This window comes from Mauremys mutica, chromosome 19 (genome assembly GCF_020497125.1).
Source record: "Mauremys mutica isolate MM-2020 ecotype Southern chromosome 19, ASM2049712v1, whole genome shotgun sequence".
NCBI classification, from domain to species: Eukaryota; Metazoa; Chordata; order Testudines; family Geoemydidae; genus Mauremys; species Mauremys mutica.
Window position 1 is genome coordinate 11,157,578 of NC_059090.1, and position 18,269 is coordinate 11,175,846.

General features: G+C 38.3%; 1 protein-coding gene across 4 annotated transcripts in view; it reads left to right on the forward strand.

Annotated features, from left to right (window-relative positions):
* GTF2I (general transcription factor IIi) overlaps window positions 1-18,269 on the forward strand; it is a 73,117-nt gene that overhangs the window by 16,529 nt on the left and 38,319 nt on the right. For 3 of the 4 annotated variants that reach the window (XM_044993819.1, XM_044993818.1, XM_044993821.1), the window contains 10 exons: window positions 621-759; window positions 5,725-5,859; window positions 6,576-6,759; window positions 6,979-7,007; window positions 8,938-8,989; window positions 9,781-9,824; window positions 11,006-11,083; window positions 13,783-13,842; window positions 14,637-14,693; window positions 17,597-17,659. In XM_044993819.1, coding sequence (XP_044849754.1) covers window positions 621-759; window positions 5,725-5,859; window positions 6,576-6,759; window positions 6,979-7,007; window positions 8,938-8,989; window positions 9,781-9,824; window positions 11,006-11,083; window positions 13,783-13,842; window positions 14,637-14,693; window positions 17,597-17,659 — 841 coding nt within the window. The remainder of the gene's footprint in view (window positions 1-620; window positions 760-5,724; window positions 5,860-6,575; window positions 6,760-6,978; window positions 7,008-8,937; window positions 8,990-9,780; window positions 9,825-11,005; window positions 11,084-13,782; window positions 13,843-14,636; window positions 14,694-17,596; window positions 17,660-18,269) is intronic. The other variant, XM_044993820.1, reaches the window with a different exon arrangement.

Consider the following 18,269-nt stretch of genomic DNA (forward strand, 5'->3'; position numbering starts at 1 on the left):
CCCTTTGCACGAACACTCTTAGCTCAGCTAAATCATTATAAGGCTAAATCAGTTTGAATGTTTACACAAACAAGTATGTACCGGTTTAACTCAGGCCTGATCTGCCCCAAAACTTAGGTCAACCTAACTACATTGCTCAGAGTTGTGAAAATTTCACACCCTGTATGATATGGTTAGATTGACTAAATGCCCACTATAGACAGAATTCTTCCTTCAACCTAGCCTCTGCCTCTTAAGCGGGGTGGATTTACTACAGTGATGGAAAATCCCCTTCTGTCACTGTAGTGCCTACTCTACAGCAGCATAGCTGCAGGAGTGCTTGTACTGTAGACATGCCATCTGTTTCTGAGCAGATTTAGTTCTGTTGGTACAATGTGTGTAGACAACACTTAACTTCGCTAATACTTCTAAAGTGCTTTTAGATCCTTAGATGAAAGGCACTGTAGAAGTACAAATTAGCTATTGCTAATGGATAGCATTGTGTTATTTGCAGCAGCTTTGAGAGCTATACTATGGCAGCACTGGAAAATAAATTGTTTTCTGCATGATTTCATGTAAAATTGAATAAACTGTACTTTTAACTATTGTAGTTCAAAACCACTCTGTTTTTTCTTTTATAGTGTAAAGAGCTTGCGAAGTCCAAGGCAGAAGTCGCCTGTATTGCTGTGTACGAAACAGATGTGTTTGTAGTTGGAACTGAGAGGGGGAGAGCTTTTGTCAATACAAGGAAAGATTTTCAGAAGGATTTTGTTAAATACTGTAAGTTTCCAAGTATTTCACAAATACTTAATTATACATTATAGTACACTGAACTCTGTACCTAACAAGTGTTGCAATGCCTTGGTCTTGCCATAATTGACAGAATTATAGTATGTAGATCAGTGTTTAAGAACGTCTTCTTTTTTTTTTTACACAAACATGATATTCAACATCCACTGTTTAGTTCACAGTGCTATTTTTACCTCAACCAAAAGGTAATGTTACAAGACTAGCTAATGTTACTTTAAATGTGTTAAACTCTGTCTACACTGAAGGTGCAAAGTGGTGTTTTATATCATGTTTGCTAACTCAGTTTTTAAAAAGCATCTTTTTTCTTAGTGTAGCAGACACTCTTAGGCTAGGTCTACACTGGGGGGAGGGGGGGGGGATGTCGACCTAAGATACGCAACTTCAGCTACGCGAATAGTGTAGCTGAAGTGGGCGTATCTTAAGTCGATTTACCTGGCTGTGAGGACAGCGGCGATTCGACCGCTGCCGCTCCCCCATCGACTCCACTTCCGCCTCTCGCCACGGTGGAGTTCCGGAGTCGACAACAGAGCGATCAGGGATCGATTTATCATGTCTAAAATCAATCCCTGATAAATCGATCCCTGATAGATCGATCACTATCGGGTGGGTAGTGCAGACGTACCCTCAGGTAGTCAACTACTTCCAGCTATGAAAGACAGTCCTTTAATTCTTCAGATGACTTCATATCTTCTCAAAGGATACATGAAGCTTTTGACATAGGTAATAAAACTTTAGGATTTGCCTACAGCTTTTTGTAACGCTATAATTATATTGCACAACATTAAGCTATGCTGATAGAAGCATATTTATACTGGTATGAGAGCATCCATACTTGGGGGTTGTCCTGCTTTAACTACACCTCTACCTCGATATAACGCAACCCAATATAACACAAATTCAGATATAATGCAGTAAAGCAGTGCTCTAGGGGGGCGGGGCTGCCACTCTGGCGGATCAAAGCAAGTTCGATATAACGCAGTTTCACCTATAATGCGGTAAAAAAAATGTTGGCTCCCGAGGACAGCGTTCTGTCGGGGTAGAGGTGTAAATCTGTTTCTAAACTATACTGGTCTAGCTAAATGGCACAATTTTTGTGTGTAGACAAGGCCTAAGAGATGGCCCTCATAGAATTTGCCAGACTGTCTTTCAAAAAGCTTAATGACCTGTCTTGGAGCCTGTATTTCAACGATCAGTCTGCCCATGAAGAAAAATGGTTTCTGCTTGGCTTTACATATTGGTCATTGAGGAATGTAGTTTTGCCTGGCTAAGTGGAGTTTTTGTTAAAAACTAAAAATCATTCTTCACCCTGTCTCCTTCGATTTGTTAAATATTGCTTGATTGATAGACATATTTCCCTCTCCTACCTTGTGTCTCATATCCTGAGACCAACACACTTACAACAACACTGCAAACAGACTGTTTTAGTCCATCACAGAAACAGTGGACATACTTGAACAGTATTTTCACTGCTGTTTAAAATTCTAAATCAGAGCTCATTCTCAGCGCCCATTCTTTATTCAGGGCAGGACTCTCAATTGTTTAACTGTCATACAGAATTATATACACATTCAGCCACTATAGAAGTAATTATTCTGCTTGATCTGCAGTGAAGTTACTGTTCAAAATACAGCATTATAACTTCATTGAAGAATCAAATGGTAAATGAAGTGTTACTGAACCAAGTCCTTATTTAAACACAAATAGCTCTAGTAAATGGCAAACACTAAGAATAAGTATGATAAACACTTGATGACAAATGAGTTTGATTATGTATGACTTTTGTCATAATGACTATCCTTCTTTAATTATCTCAATTTTCCACTTTTGAGTGATAATGGCTGCTGCAGCTTGTACCTTCCTGTTCTGAAGGTGGAATGAAAGAGTAGTATTGCTCCTTGTGTTGGTTAAGTCACGTAATTCTATGAATAAAACTTCCTGGTCAAGTATGGGCACTGTCTGTTGCTGCAAGGCCACAAGGAGGATTAACTCTCCACTGGCTTTCTATTCCTATCCACTTCCTGTGGTAACATGAAGCTACCATTTTTGTGTGTAGTATAGTAGCACTTGAAGGCCCTATTGTGCTGTGATCTGTACATAGTTCTGTGTTTTTCAACCATTTTTTGTTTGCGGACCCCTAAAGAATTTTGAATGGAGGTGCTCTCCCCTTTGGAAATTCAACCTGTGGTCTGTGGGCCCCTACCATAGAAGTCTTAGATTAAAACTGACTGACCAGAATTAAACTGTAAATGTTGTATGTGCTTGGTGCTAAACTATAGGCTTCTATGGTAATTACAACACTTCCAGGTTTTGACCTGTAGGTGGGGGTATTCACGTACTTTTGATTGATCAGAAAAAAAATGCCTTTTCTGGAATCTAAAACTTTATTTTCATAAATAAACTCTTTGCTGCTTTTACAGATCCAGACTAACACGGCTACCCCTCTGATACTTTATTTTCATAGTCACCTTTTGTTCTTATACTAGCTCCGAACTCTTCCATTCTAGTATACCCAGTAAAGCAACCTAAAAAATTATAACTGAGGTTCAGTGCCTGCTATCAACTTGGGTACACATTTCTGGCTAATCAGTGCTAGCCCTTCATCTTTTTTTTTTTTTTTTTTTTTTGTCATGAGACAATCCATTGCAATAATTGATTTCTACAATAAGTATAATGCAGACAACTCTCTTCATAGTTGATTGTCTTTTGTTAAGCCTACCATTGCTTGTCTCAAGTAACTGCAAAGTGCTATTAAACACTCTAATGAAATCACACAACAATGATATCTTCATTTGGTTGACAAGGGAAGTTTATATTTGCATTATCCCTATTTAGATTATAAGCTTAATGAGGCACGGACAATGTAATCTTCTGGGGTTTGTTTTGATCTTGATTTTTGTAATAAAGTGCTAAGCACGCTAGTGACACTTAACAATTAAGTTACTGTTTCTTTTTCCATAAAATAGTTTTTCATCTGAAAAAAATCAGTGGTGCAGATAACAATACTTTGAACTTCTATAGTACCTTTTGAGCCAATAATCTAGGAGCACACATTAGAAACAGTCATTAATTTAATCCCCACAGAACTTCACTGAGGTAGGCAAGTATTAGCCCCCTTTTGTAGTATTTGTAGTAGCACCTAGAATGTGCTTGGTATTGTCTCTACACAGAAAGAAACAGTCCCAGGTGATTTAAGTGTTCAACTCCCATACCTTGAGTGGGAGCTGGACACTCCAGTGCCCTTTGGAGATTTTCAAAGACATGAAGAAGGCAAGTATCAGAGGGGTAGCCGTGTTAGTCTGGATCTGTAAAAGCAGCAAAGAGTCCTGTGGCACCTTATAGACTAACAGACGTATTGGAGCATAAGCTTTCGTAGGTGAATACCCACTTCGTCAGATGCATGTGATTTGAAGGGTAGAGGAGGTATGTATAGTTAAGTATGTAGAATTTTATGTAGATTACTTGTAGATTTTTATTAAATAAACATCACCTATTCCTGATCAATCCATAGCAATGTTCCCTCTAATTTTTCCCATTCATGTGCAGAATGAATTTTGTTATGTGAGGCACATTCATTCCCTCCCACACTCAGCTCTCTATCCCCACAGCAGCATCTGAGCTGGGGGGAGATGCGCCTCTTTCCCGGCCATGGCAGTTCTGTGCTGGGGCTGGGTTGGGACCGGTACAGGGGCACCTGTCCCCTGGCTGCAGCATGTCCAGGGCAGGTCCGTGCGGGGGCCAGCGGGGAGAGGCGCCTTTCCCCGCCGCAGCAGGTCTGGGCCTTGGAGAGACGCCTCTCTCCCTGCCGCAGCCCTGAGCCCTTGTGTGGGGCTTAATAGGCAGCTGCGCAGCCATGCAGTTTAGAGGGAACTTAGATCCACAGCCTATTCTTGATGCCCAACTTCGTGTAGGCATTGTGGTATTTTGATAATAACTATACTAGCAACAGTTTCAGTAAAAATTTTAATTTTCAGAGCTCTGTTGCTACTGCTACATCATGACGGGTAAGGACAACTTCAGCGTTTTTTCCCCCTTGCATGTGCACCTGTATATGTGCATTTTTTTCTTTCAAACATTAGAAAGACTAAATTTTAATTTCTTCCTTTTTGCTGAAGGATCTCAGTAAATGTTTGGAATACATGAATGATGTCATTAGAACACAAAGCTGCAATCTGAAATGCAGCTCTCTCCCATCCATCGTATATAGTTGAGGGAGTTGACATCCATCACTCCTCATGTGGGTGGTGGATGGTATTTTTTATTTTGTTTTTGCTCAGAGAATAGGACAATGAATACAGTTTAGAGCTGTTTATTTTCAGTTCCATGCACTAACAGCTTGACAGTATTCCCTCCCATTCAGCAATAGCAGACACATGCTTAATTTAACAAGTCTTTTGAAAAGATGAAAGAGCTGCACTGCATACAAGCAGTTGTACTGAGAGAGCATATCCCTTCCTTCAGAAAGAATCAGTTAAGCATTATACAACATAAATAGAACAAGGTTTAATGTAACTACTGAATAAGACGTCAGAAGTAAAACCTGACAGCTGACAGGCTCCTCAGATACAGGCATTTTAACTTCCCTCATGACTGCTTCAGAGTCTTTTTACTTGATAGTATTGCACTGCCTTTCTATTAAACTGTTCCTCCGTGTTCTTGACCTCTCTTATGCAAAAAAACAACCAGCTTAGATGTCTCTTAGTTCATCTTTGCAGTTTGCTCTAATAGCTATGACCTTTATGAATACAGTATAATAATGCTGGCATAAACACCTATAGCCCTTCTGTTATCAACATAGGAACAGATTTGCTTTTAAGGGATGGGTACTGTTCTTGTTCTGTGTAGTATTAACAGCTTACTTCCAGAGGGGCAACAGATGAGTTGTTAAGGGATTTGGCATTGGGATTTGTGTTCTGATTGTTACAAAATAATTTGCAGGTGTGTCTGAAGAGGAAAAGGCAGCTGAACTGCAGAAAACAAAGACTACGTCACTTGTAAACAGGCTGACAGTGGATATTGTAGAAATGGAAGCTCTCCGAAAGTCTGTAGAGGATTTCTTCTGCTTTTGTTATGGTAAGTGCTTAAACTAATTTAAAAAAATCTAAAATAACACTCTTCCTGGGATAGCTAAACCATCATTAAAGTAGGATGGAGAGTGGCTTATAGTTTCTGCCTTCAATCTAGAGTACTGCTGAGGTAATGAGCTTAACTTTTCAGTAGTTCTAAAGTGTATTTAGACTCTAAAGAGTTTGCTGTTTTATACGTGTTTCACTGCACATGAACATTCTGAATGTTCCATGGAGCAGCTTTCTTTTAAGCAAGAATGAAATGTGTAACCTAATGGTAATTCTCTGCATTGTCAACTATGCAACTTGTGCTTAATTCCTGGATTTCTGATCCATGTCTGAATCCTGTCTTACCCTGCCCCCCAATCAATCGAGGTCTTGGAGTGTTGTGTGGGAAGCATGTTCCTTTCCAGAGGAAGAGGAAGTATTGCAGTTTCCATCTTTTAGCTAAGGAGACATTGCATCATGTTATTCAGTAAAGATCTTCTTTGGTCAATTAGCAAGTGGCTTTGAAGGAAACCTCATGCTGCAATCCCCCTTGAGAAGAATGGTAACAGAAATAGCAGACCATAGGGTGGGAATGTACAACAGGAAAGAACATGGTTCAGAGACATGGGGAGAAACTTACGACTTAGAAGAAGGAAGGAAAAAATATGAAAGCCTAGCTTGTTGTATTTAATCTTACCTATTCTTTATTTCCCAACAATTTATTTTATTTTACAGGTAAAGCTTTAGGGAAGTCAACGGTAGTCCCTGTACCATATGACAAGATTCAAAGGGACCAGTCTGCAGTGGTAGTGCAGGGCCTTCCTGAAGGACTTGCATTTAAACATCCAGCAAATTATGATGTGACAACACTGAAATGGATTTTGGAAAACAAATCGGGGATCTCATTTGTGATCAAAAGGTTACATTCTCTCCCTTTTATTGGTTTGTCCATTTAAATCAGAACAGCTAATTGATATTTTTCTGTGGGTACCTTAAATTGTACAATTTTAAAAAATTATGCACATATACTGTCTGTTATATGAAAAAAATCAGTGCTCGTATTTAAATGTCATACTACCAAATGGGTAATGGTATTACTTTTTAGGTAAGAGATTTTTCTTTCTTTGTGTTAATGCAGGCCTTTCCTAGAGCCAAAGAAACACGTAGGTAAGTATCAAGTATTTGTTTGCAGTAAACAAAACATGAAAATTTATAATTAGAATATATATTTTTATCTTCAATTCTTTGTGGAGTTAGGGCAACTATAAATACATTTATTATAAATATTCTATTTGGCAGAAATGCCTAGATTGTGGTTTGACTTATTCACTTGGAAAACAGAATGGTTTCATAACCTTTGTGCCTTCTACTGAGAACCACTGACTGAGGAGAGAATTCATTCTAATGTGTTCAATCCTCCTACAGTATTATCTTACCGTGAATCAAGTATTATCCCCATTATAGAGAAGGGAAAACTGATCCACAGAAAGGCCAAGTGACTTGCCTAAAACTCCATAGAGAGTCACTGTCAGAACAGGGATTAACACTCATGAGTTCTTCTCTCCCAGTGCTTTAGTTAGACCACAACTCTCTGATTGCTTATTGGAGGCCCATGTGTCATCTGTAGAAATGTATTTTATGGACATAGTGGAGTATGCCAGTTCCAAGAATCAATGCAAGTGTGTGCGCATGTGTTGGAGAAGGGACTTTAAGCAATAGCTGACTTGTCAGGAACAAGAATTTCATGCCAGCCTATTTACAGCCAACACAGAGCCCCGTGTTTGCTGCTCCCCACTGTGAAAGGCTACCACAGGGCTTCCATCTTGGAGGTCATTGCTTAGGTTCTCCATTAGGGATAAATTGTTTTCAAAAAGTGAAATGTCCTCCAGCACACAAAGAGAGTCTTATTTGCACGGCAGTATAGACACACCTTTAGATCTTGATGTAATAGAAATGGCAAAGATTCCATTAATGAACAAAATGATGCTAAGGTAAAAAGTAGGTTTCAGTATGCTTAAGAACTATGTAGAAATGTCCATAATTCCTATTCCAATAATATTTATGCACCTAACTGCAATATAGAAACAGGGTAGCAAGATTGCCAAAACAGACTGGATAGTTTAATAATGTTGAGACACAGCATCAATTTAGCTTTGTTGTTATGACTTCCAATACCGATGATGATGGGGATAGATAAAATGTTTACATTTAATAAAAGATATTCTGAAGTAATATTGTATTAGTGTTGCTTTTTAGGCTATAAACCAGGAGTGGGCAAACTACGGCCCGCGGGCCACATCTGGTCCTCCAGACGATTTAATTCGGCCCTCGAGCTCCTGCTGGGGAGCGGGGTATGGGGCCGCTCCACGTGCGTGTACCGCAGCTCCTGGAGTCGGTGGCATGTCCCCTCTCCAGCTCCTACATTTAGGGGCAGCCAGGGGGCTCCGTGTGCTGCCCCCACCCCAAGCACCACCCTCGCAGCTCCCAGTGGGGCGGCGCCTGCGGACAGGGCAATGTGCAGAGCCGCCTAGCTGCGCCTCCATGTAGGAGCCAGAGGGGGGACATGCCGCTGCTTCCAGGAGCTGCTTGAGGTAAGCACCACCCAGAGCCTGCACCCCTGAGGCACGCCCTGCCCCAGCCCTGATTCCCCCTCCTGCCCTCTGAACCCCTCGATTCCAGCCCCTCAGCCCCACTCCAGAGCTCGCACCTCCCACTGAAGCCCTTATCTCCCCCCCACCCCCAACTCCTTGTCCTAGCCTGGAGCCCCCCTCCCACACCCTGAACTCCTCATTTCTTCCCCACCCCAGAGCCCGCACCCCCAGCCAGAGCCCGCACCCCCTCCTGCACCCCAACACCAATTTCATGAGCCATACAATTTCCATACCCAGATGTGGCCCTCAGTCCAAAAAGTTTGCCCACCCCTGCTATAAACAGTAACAACAACAAATCTTTCTTATACAACTTTCTGTAGCTATTTGTGAAACTCAAATTAAATCCTGGTTAGCAAAACAGTATTAATTTATCTTTGTGGCATTTTAAACTTGTATATAATGTAAATGACGTATAAGAAAACTGTAGATTGTATCTTCATTTTCAGCTCATGTGACTGTTACAGATTCTACACGCACAGTTACACCACCAAGTGGAAGGTAAAATGTCTTTTTTCCTATTGAAAATATAGATACATATATGTAACTGTTGTGGGCTTTTTTTTCCTGTCTGATGAATACAGCACCTTTAAAAAAGAGAGAGAGAGAAAAAAAATTAGAACACTTTATACACTTTTATGGTTTTCAGTGTCTAGTATGTATTTTTATATGGCATATAACTTGAAACTTTTTTTTTCTGTCTGAATAAGCTTTGCGTACCTAAGATCAAAAATGGCATGTTGTCAAACTACCTCTTACTCTTGGCTGTGTGTATAAGTTCTTCAGAACTCAATGGATATCAGTTTCACTTCAGCCTACCTGAGTGATATATAATGATAACATAATTCATATGTTATCATTTAGTAATGAGCTTCTTGCATGCAGCAGTATGTCACAAGTATGTGCATCAAGCTTAATCCTTCCCCCTGTCTCTTCCATTAAATGTCATGCAATTTTACCATTTGGCAGTGTGTGGAACAAGTTGGAAATTTATGAATATAAAATGTATTTTGCAAAAATTTTTGTAGAATTATATGCTTCTAAATACACACCTTACTAAAAATAGTGCAGTTCTGTAATACTAAATATGTCTTAAAGAAGCTGGTTAGGGAATGAATGATATTGAAAGCCACATAAGATACTCCAGAATAGCTACTACATGGCACTGTGAATTTTTTCTCTTAACTTCTTTATATCACTTCCAAGTTATTACATAATACAAGCACTTCAGAAACTTCCATAAGCATGTTGTAGATTCTTCTTTTTTTAATTTTGTGGGTTTTTTCCTTTAGTGGCCCTCCGGTTCAAGTAAAAACAGAACCAAATGAGGATTCTGGTATGTAACTTTTGTTTTATACTTTGCAAAACATTCTGAGCAAGCAGCCTTAATTTCAAGTGGTTGCATTTAGATAGCGGTAGACAGTGCAAACAGAAATGCCTAGAATAGCAGCAATTGACTGCAATCAATAAATATATTAACAAACTCCTTTCTTCATTTAACCAAACTATAGCCTACTAATGACTAAGTACTATAGGATTTAATTGGTCCAAAGTATCCATTTTGAGGACTGAGAAATAATGGCCTATACAATTTTATAAAATGTCTAATATAATAGTACTAATGACAGTGTCAGAAGACTGTAAATAGATGGGAGGATTAGACTACAACTTCTTCCCCATTTTTCTATGTTTGCTACATCCTTTGGGTAGAGGGAAGAATTAACTAGGCCTGTCAGCTATAATATTCAGTCCTAACATATGGGCTTAATATCCCTTAATATATATCCTAGACAAATTCACAGCTGCTGTGCAGATTAATGATTTTTAACTTAATACATACAAAGAGTTAATGTGCTTTCTTGTTTTTGTAAAGTAACCAGTCACAGAGAGACTGAAAAGAAGAGTAGTCTAATCTTAGCTGCAAATGTTGCTAGAACATTTGCAGCATTATTAATGCTATTCTGCAGACTCTTGGGGTGGTAATCTTCCTCTAGTCAAAATGTTTTGAAAACATTTTGGAACCAATTTGGCGACATGCTGAGAGCATTGCTTAGCAGAATGTACACCAGTTCAAGGCCCTACAGTGCTGCTGCACACAGCAAAATGATTCAGTTCCAGAAATCTCTAGATTTCAACTGAATTTACTTTGTATAAACATAAGTGAGCCAAAATTAGTTTAGAAGTGCCATGTGCGTAGGAGGGGATGCAAAACTTTTATGATTGGTGATTGTGTACAAGAAGGGAAGAACCCTGCTTGACTTTTTTGGATCCAAGGTTGAGTTTGCAGGGCTAGCAAGTTAGAAAAAAGAAATAGGGTAAACTGAGCCTATTTGATAAGGAAGAGATAAAAGAAATCTAGAACCCCACTATGTCATTTAAAAAACATAATAACTTATCACATTACTTCAAACTGGTTGCTCCTCTTTGTGCAATAAAGACAAGATGGAATTTTGTTTTTGAATCCCTTTATCACGTGTCTGTGTATGTGATTGGGTGACTTTTCGGTTGCTTCTACAGGAATTTCACTAGAGATGGCAACAGTAACAGTAAAAGAGGAATCGGAGGACCCTGACTACTATCAGTATAATATTCCAGGTAATATTAGCTTGCATATATTTTGTCACATAAGATGTTGTATCTAACTGCTATTTTTTTCCTGTCTTTAGACATATTGTAGTTGCATAGCTAAACTAGACTTATTTGTTCTAATACAAAACCTCCATGCTTGTAGCCATTTAAGTAACTCTCAGTGAAGCAAATAGGCATCCAACTACTGCAACAGAATTGGGCGTTCCCCCACCCCCACGTGGGAAAATGACATTATAGATCACTGAAAGTAAGCTAGAATTAAATAACTACATTAAGCTGGTAGAATTGTGGAAGAACTCTACACTGTATTTTGCTTTGGTGATGGACTTGCAAAATGTAACCCCAGTGACAACTTTGTCACCTTTTTACCAGGCATTGTGCTAAAGGCTTTCTGGCTCAACACTTCATCTACCATAAAAATTAAATTGTTTAAAACTGGTTTAATTTTTTTTTCATTGCAAAAGTGTCAGTAAATCTGACAGCATTTTTCATTGATTGCTGTTTGTAGTGATCCAATTTCATGAGCCATACAATAATAAGCAATATACAATAATAAGCAACAGCTGCATTTTGTTTATACATAGGTCATTTTGATATTTTATTTTTATTTAGACGCTAGTCTACATTCCTTATTATTGACACAAGGTTGCAACAACTTTTTACGTAGTTCTTTCCCACTCACCTCATACAATCCTTGCTTTTACAAATCTTGCGTTATTAGGGTTACAGCTAGCCTGACTCTTGCTCTACTTCCATAATACCCTGTATGGGTTCCGTTGTGGGCCGGAGGGGGTTTTATTTCTGTATTGAAGCTTTTCACAAAATGATCACTCTAAGGGCTTGTCTACACTGCCACTTACAGTGCTGCAACTTTCCTCACTCGGGTGTAAAAAAGTTTCAGCGCTGTAAAGTGGCAGTGTAGATAGTGCACCAGCGCTGGGAGCTACTCCCCTCATGGAGGTGGTATTGGTTGTTGTTTTTTTTACAGCGCTGGGAGAGCCATAACTACACTGCAGCACTATATCTGACCCATCAGTACTCATCCTCAAAGGAAACCTGCACAACACTTTAAAAACATGAGTCTGGAAGCTTAAATTCATAACTCTGCTAAACACAAAAATCATGGGCTGAATAGAGAGACTGGATTTATGGCTTATTACAACAATTTGTAACAATTTGTTGTATGGCTTATTACAACAATCACTAACCCCTTCTTTTTGTGACTGTAGAGGTGTTAACAGGCCACTCTACCTTGAATGGTCCCTTACAATATGTGCTAATTACTTATGCTAAACAGTCTGTTACACCTTGCATTTAATGGTGACACTCAAAATACTGTTCGCCTGTGTCTCTCACCAACAGAGGTTGATCCAGTAAAAGATATTACTTCACCCACATTGTGTGTCTAATATTTTTCCTGTTACTTATGTGATTTCTCTTGTCCCTTAGGGCAGATCTACACTACAGGGCTTAGTCGACCTAAATTCCGCAACTCCAGCTATGTGAATAATGTAGCTGGAGTTGACGTAGCTTAGATGGATCTTTTGCAATGTCTACACCGCGCTGGGTCAATGGGAGAAACTCTCCTGTCCACTTACCTTACGCTTTTCATTCCGGTTTAGTACCGGAGTTACTGGATCAGTCACCACACTGTCAATCCCTGATAAGTGTAGACCTGCTCTAAATGTCCCACCTTGTTAGCAGGTGTGGGAATCCAGGAGGGATCTACAGGTCAGTTGCTGAATCTTCAGGGCAGGCATGGGTCATAAGATTTCACCATGAATATAATATAAATGAAGTGGGAGTATCCCTCTGGCACAGGGATCCAGGGCCTGTGACAAGACAGGTCTTGAGGAAAGGAATCCTAGAAAGAGGATTCAGTTTGAGTTCATATAGAGTTATTCTGAAATTATCATTTTGGTAATAAACCAGACTCCGGAAGGGGAATGACTTCTACTCTGTAATGCGTATGTAGTTCTTATTTGGAGCTGGGTTGGGACCCCGCCAGTTTACATGTAATACCAGAATAGTAATGGTTGACAAATGAGTCACTGATAGCAATTATGTCACATAGATTTAAGAAACCTGGGACTAGACACTGCCTTTTTTCTGTTTTACTTGGTCATTATTTAATCTCCAAATGAATTCTTATTAATGCTTGAGCACTTTCACTGCCTGTAGCCAAACCTGTTGTAGCCCGTGGTTGTTAGGCATGCAGCAGGATTCTGTCTTTTAGATACCCCATGTAGACTGGTGAAGTCCTCGCCTAGTTCCAGGCTAGAGCTACGTGCTCGTATAATCAGAAGGTGACCGGACACTAAGAGATGATAGAGTATAAAAATCACACACCCACGAATCGCTCACTTTAAGTCATGGTAATTTCAACCCTTTTTGAAAATATAGTTTGCCCAATCAAGTTAAGTGAAACTATCCCAAACTAGTAAAAGATACCAATTAGTAATCATAATTATTTTAATGTAATTCCAAGAGATTTTATCTTCTGAGTATAGCCTTTCATACACTCATTGAATTGAATGTTCCCCAATCAGAATTTTATTCTGATAGTTTTTTAAACTATGGAAATCAAATGTACTTCATTGTTATACTTAATAAACGGAGCTGGTTTAACACATTAATTAATGGCTGAAAAAAGTGAATTTTACTATGAAATAGATTTTTAAAGACTTACTTTTGTGTCTCCAAAGCAGGCCCTTCAGAAACTTCAGAAATTGATGAAAAAATTGCTCTCGCAAAGAAGTACACAGGTATTTTTTCAATTCTGTTTCTCTCAGCAACATTTTTCTTATAGCAGTATTGGTATTTGGACATCTGAGTGCTGATTCTCGAGATGTGGCGGATCTGAGTTTGGTATGAGACAAGAGTAAGATCTGGGATCTACATTTTTGAAAGGGACAAGTGTTTTTGTGTGCCTAAATTTTGTGTGCTGAATTTAAGATACAATAAAAGGGGACCCTGACTTTTTCAGAAGTGCTCTGCCTTCTTAATCTACTCTCTTGACAGGCCCTTTTCAGACAAATTTTGAGGCATCAAAAATTGCTAGTAATTCTTGAAAATGTAGGCCTTGTTTCCATTGCAGTTTTGTCTGTAAAATTATGCTATTAATTGGTTTAATAACCGTCTTTGTGTGCCACATTTCAGACTTGATTCTTTTAAAAAGTATTAGGGGTTGGGGGGTTGAAGTATGGAAGAAAGCATGAGGGGAAACAGTTTAATGGGAAAAGTGTTTGTGTGTGATGAGGGAAGATGGTTCTTTGCACAAATTGAAAATCTGGTGAAACGATGTGCCTCCCTCCCCTCCAAAAATCAGCGGTGTGTGTCTGTGTATATGTGTGTGTATATGTATGTGTGTGTGTGTATATATATATATATAAAAATTCAAATGCCCATTTACAAAAATTAGAAAAAGCTAATTTGCACCTCAAGAAAGACACTTCCGTTTTCACCTTGCCTTATTAAAATACTTGTTTTGACTAGTTAATGTTAACACAAGTTACTCTGTATTTTTATTATGGTATATTTTACTTTATATTTATCTAAGGAAGCCACCAGGGTTCCGATTGCAGTGAAGGAACAGATGTGGAAATACCAGTAGAAGGTTAGAGATATGAAACTTTTTTCATGAAAATGAATTAACAGCATTGAAAAGAGAATTTCATTTTTTAAATAAATATTTGAAAACAATGAAACTTCAGTACATTATCTCCGCAACCATTCTCCTTGCATGTGGATGGCTGGTTATTTTTTTCCCCTGACCGTGAATGACTTATTGTGATGGGAGTGATCATTTTTTTAAATCATTAATTGCATTTATGCCCATCACCATAAAATCGAAACACTATTACATGAATTCAGAAATAAAATCCTCCAACCAGTTTTGTTCCACCCTAAATCATAAACCAATGGGTTTTGTGGGCAAGTTATGATGGCAACAGTATTCATTGTTACAATCCTTATTATTTGAATTTCATAAGTGCTTATCATATAGTGTGTAGATGGCATTGCATTAATTTAAAAGTGCATTAGGTCCCTCAAAAAAGGAAAATAAAGTTCTCTGCTCTTCTGATCTGCATTAATAAAACCATGTGCCTGGGAGGAAATAATCTGGGTGCATTGCTTCCATAGGCAAGTGTCATGACCAGTTTGACACTTAATTGTTAAGAGAGAACCAGAAGAAAGAAATTAGTGTTATAGCGCAAATTGAAAGGGATAAGACTGAGGCTCAACCTTATGTTTGGCAGTACTGAATTCCACAACCACAGACCCTCTACGAAGAATGCCTGATCTGGGCTTTTACTTGTTTAAACCTGAACTCTATTCATGTCGTTCTTAAATCTGTTTTCTCTTTTGTTAAATGAGAACTACTGAATTGGAAGTTGCACCTTTTTTTGCTAAGAACTAAAAACCTATCCATACTTCAAGTTTAAGTTAGTACGTTTAAAAAAGATGCTGGGGCAATTCAGAAAATTACAAGCAATTAGGCCTGACTTCACTACTAGGAAAATTGATTTGTAATTTAAAAGGAGTAAAAGAAATGGCTAGATTGACATATGATATGGACAAGCTAGGATGGTTTGTAAATCATGCATCTATAATCTACTAAAATTCTTTGTGCCCACAAATTAGTGCTTAAGGGAGAAGAATCAGTTGATGATTGGATTTTCGAAAAGCCTTTGACCAAGTTCCTCATGAGAAGCTATTAAGAAAACTAAGGACATACAAGATTTAGTGAATGGGCAACACAATAGCAAATGCACATCAGAAGGAATAATTTTAACTACATATTACTGAGTTTTAAATTGATTGAAACCATTCAAGAAGATCCTGCCGCATCATTATCCTGTTTTAAATGTGCAGTGTTGGTAAAACAAACATGTTAGGTCATATAAAGAATGATAGGCAAAATAGTAGTGAAAATATTCTAATGTTATATAAATAGATAGTATGCCTGGTATATGAGAGGTAAATTTACCCTTTAAAACAGGGGTTCTCAAACTGGGGGTTGGGACCCCTCATGAGGTTATTACTTGGGGGTGTCGCAAGCTGTCAGCCTCCACCCCAAACCCTGCTTTGCCTCCAGCATTTATAATGGTGTTAAATATGTAAAAAAGTGTTTTTCATTTATAAGGGGGGGGGTTGCACTCAGAGGCTTGGTATGTGAAAGGGGTCACCAGTAAAAAAGTTTGAGAACCACTGCTTTAAAACAAGTAGAAGGAGGCAGTGAAACTGAATGGTAACACATTTAAAATAGAAAAGATGATTTTTTGAAATATATATACAATGTAATATCTGGAACTTATTGCCACGAAGTTATCATTGAGGCCAAGAGGTGCTTAGAGATCAAAAAGGGTCATCTATTTTATATTGATAATAGCTACAAGTTGCATTATATAAGACTTGCTTCAGGGAATAAGCCAACCACTAATTGACAAGGTTTAAGAAGAAATTACTCTACTCTTCTGGGTATACTATTTCATAACTGTCCACTATGTGACTTCTTGCATGTTCCTCTGAAGGATGTCAGACACTGAATACTGGACTAGATGGACTGCTTGTCTGATCTTCTGTGGCTAAAGGACCAGAACATCATAATCCTCTTTGTGCTTTGAGTTTACCAGTTATCTGTGTTACTCGTGAATTAAATGGAACAAGTGTAGTAAAGTTTTTCTGAACCAGGTGATAGGTTTGACATAGGTGATGTGCTCTATTTAATATATTACAGTAGCTGTTGCTGATCACTACATATCAAGTGAAAAGCAATGATGAAGGGAGATTGCTCCCTACCGACCACCAAACAAAACACTTTACTATGCTTCTAGCTTAGAGATCTCAAAGACGGTGTTAATCCAGGTGTACAAACACAGTGCCTTCTAATTAGAGAAGAATCTGCATAAATCTTAACAGTTTTTCAAGCAAGAATCAGGTTCCTTTTTTAAAAATTTATCCAGTGTATATGTTTTTCCCCACTCTATACTGTTAAGCCAAATCCTGTTGACTATACTGATGCATGTTGCCCCACTGAGGTCAGTTTGACTCTCCATCATTTTTTCACTGTTAACATTGTAATCTGTAATGAAAATTATTTTATCTTATGAATGATAGCAGAAAATCTATAATCTTAGGGCACAAAGCTTTTGTTTACATTTTTAAGTAATCCTTGATAACAATGAGGAATTATTTATGATTATATGAATCCTATTAAGCCAGGAATAAGAAATTTCCTATGTCATTAATGCCAGCTCTCTGCACTGCTGCGCATACAATTTAGCATGTATAATTCTCACCTCCTTACCTTTGTCTATAAATGCTTAAAGGCTTGTGGTAAAGTGTCTTTGTTCTAGGGTTTTTTTTAATTCACTGTGTTCAACAAAATATTAATATGCCATTAGGCTTCTGTGACAAATGGTGGTGTGAACACTAAATTGCTGAACGCTTGGGTAAAAGTACTTCAGAGTGCATGTGCCATTCTGAAATTCTTTTGTGATTTGTTTTTGTTCTCAGATTCTTCTCAGCATGCCCCTTCTGAAACAAGTGAGGACCCTGAAGTTGAGGTCACCATCGAAGGTTAGTTTTTCCAACTCCTGAATTCCAATCTTTTTGGGTTCTCTTGGTAACAAAAGCCTTGCACAATTGTCTGGCTGAGTATGCGTGAGGTTATCTTTCACCCACTACCTAGAGTAGAATAAATTTGATCACCAGTCAGCATTGACCAGAGTGTGAAATGAGAACTACCACATAAGCACACTTACTCCAAGAAGTTCAGTAAAAACACAACATACCAAAAACATAGTGATTAAATCTTTTGTCAATTTTTTCAAGCATTTTTTTTTTTTTGCATTAATAGTATAAAATATTCATTACTCTAACTGTAAGGTAAAATTTAAGACTCTGAAGGACATATTCATTCTTAAAAAAGAGAGGCATTTTATTAACACATTTTAGTCACGTACAAATTCCTAGTTAAAGACAAGCTTGTGGAACTGAAGCTTTAAACTAATTGTCTGATGCTGATTAAAAATCTATTGGCAAGATAACAGTTGTTTTAGCCTCTGATTTGTAATAAGCGTGTTCAGTGATTTAGCTGCAATGAAAGTAGTGAAGTGTCACTCAAGCAATTACATGTTGCTTTTGTACTGGTTGGAAGTCCTATGCCATACAAGTAAAGCCGCACTGA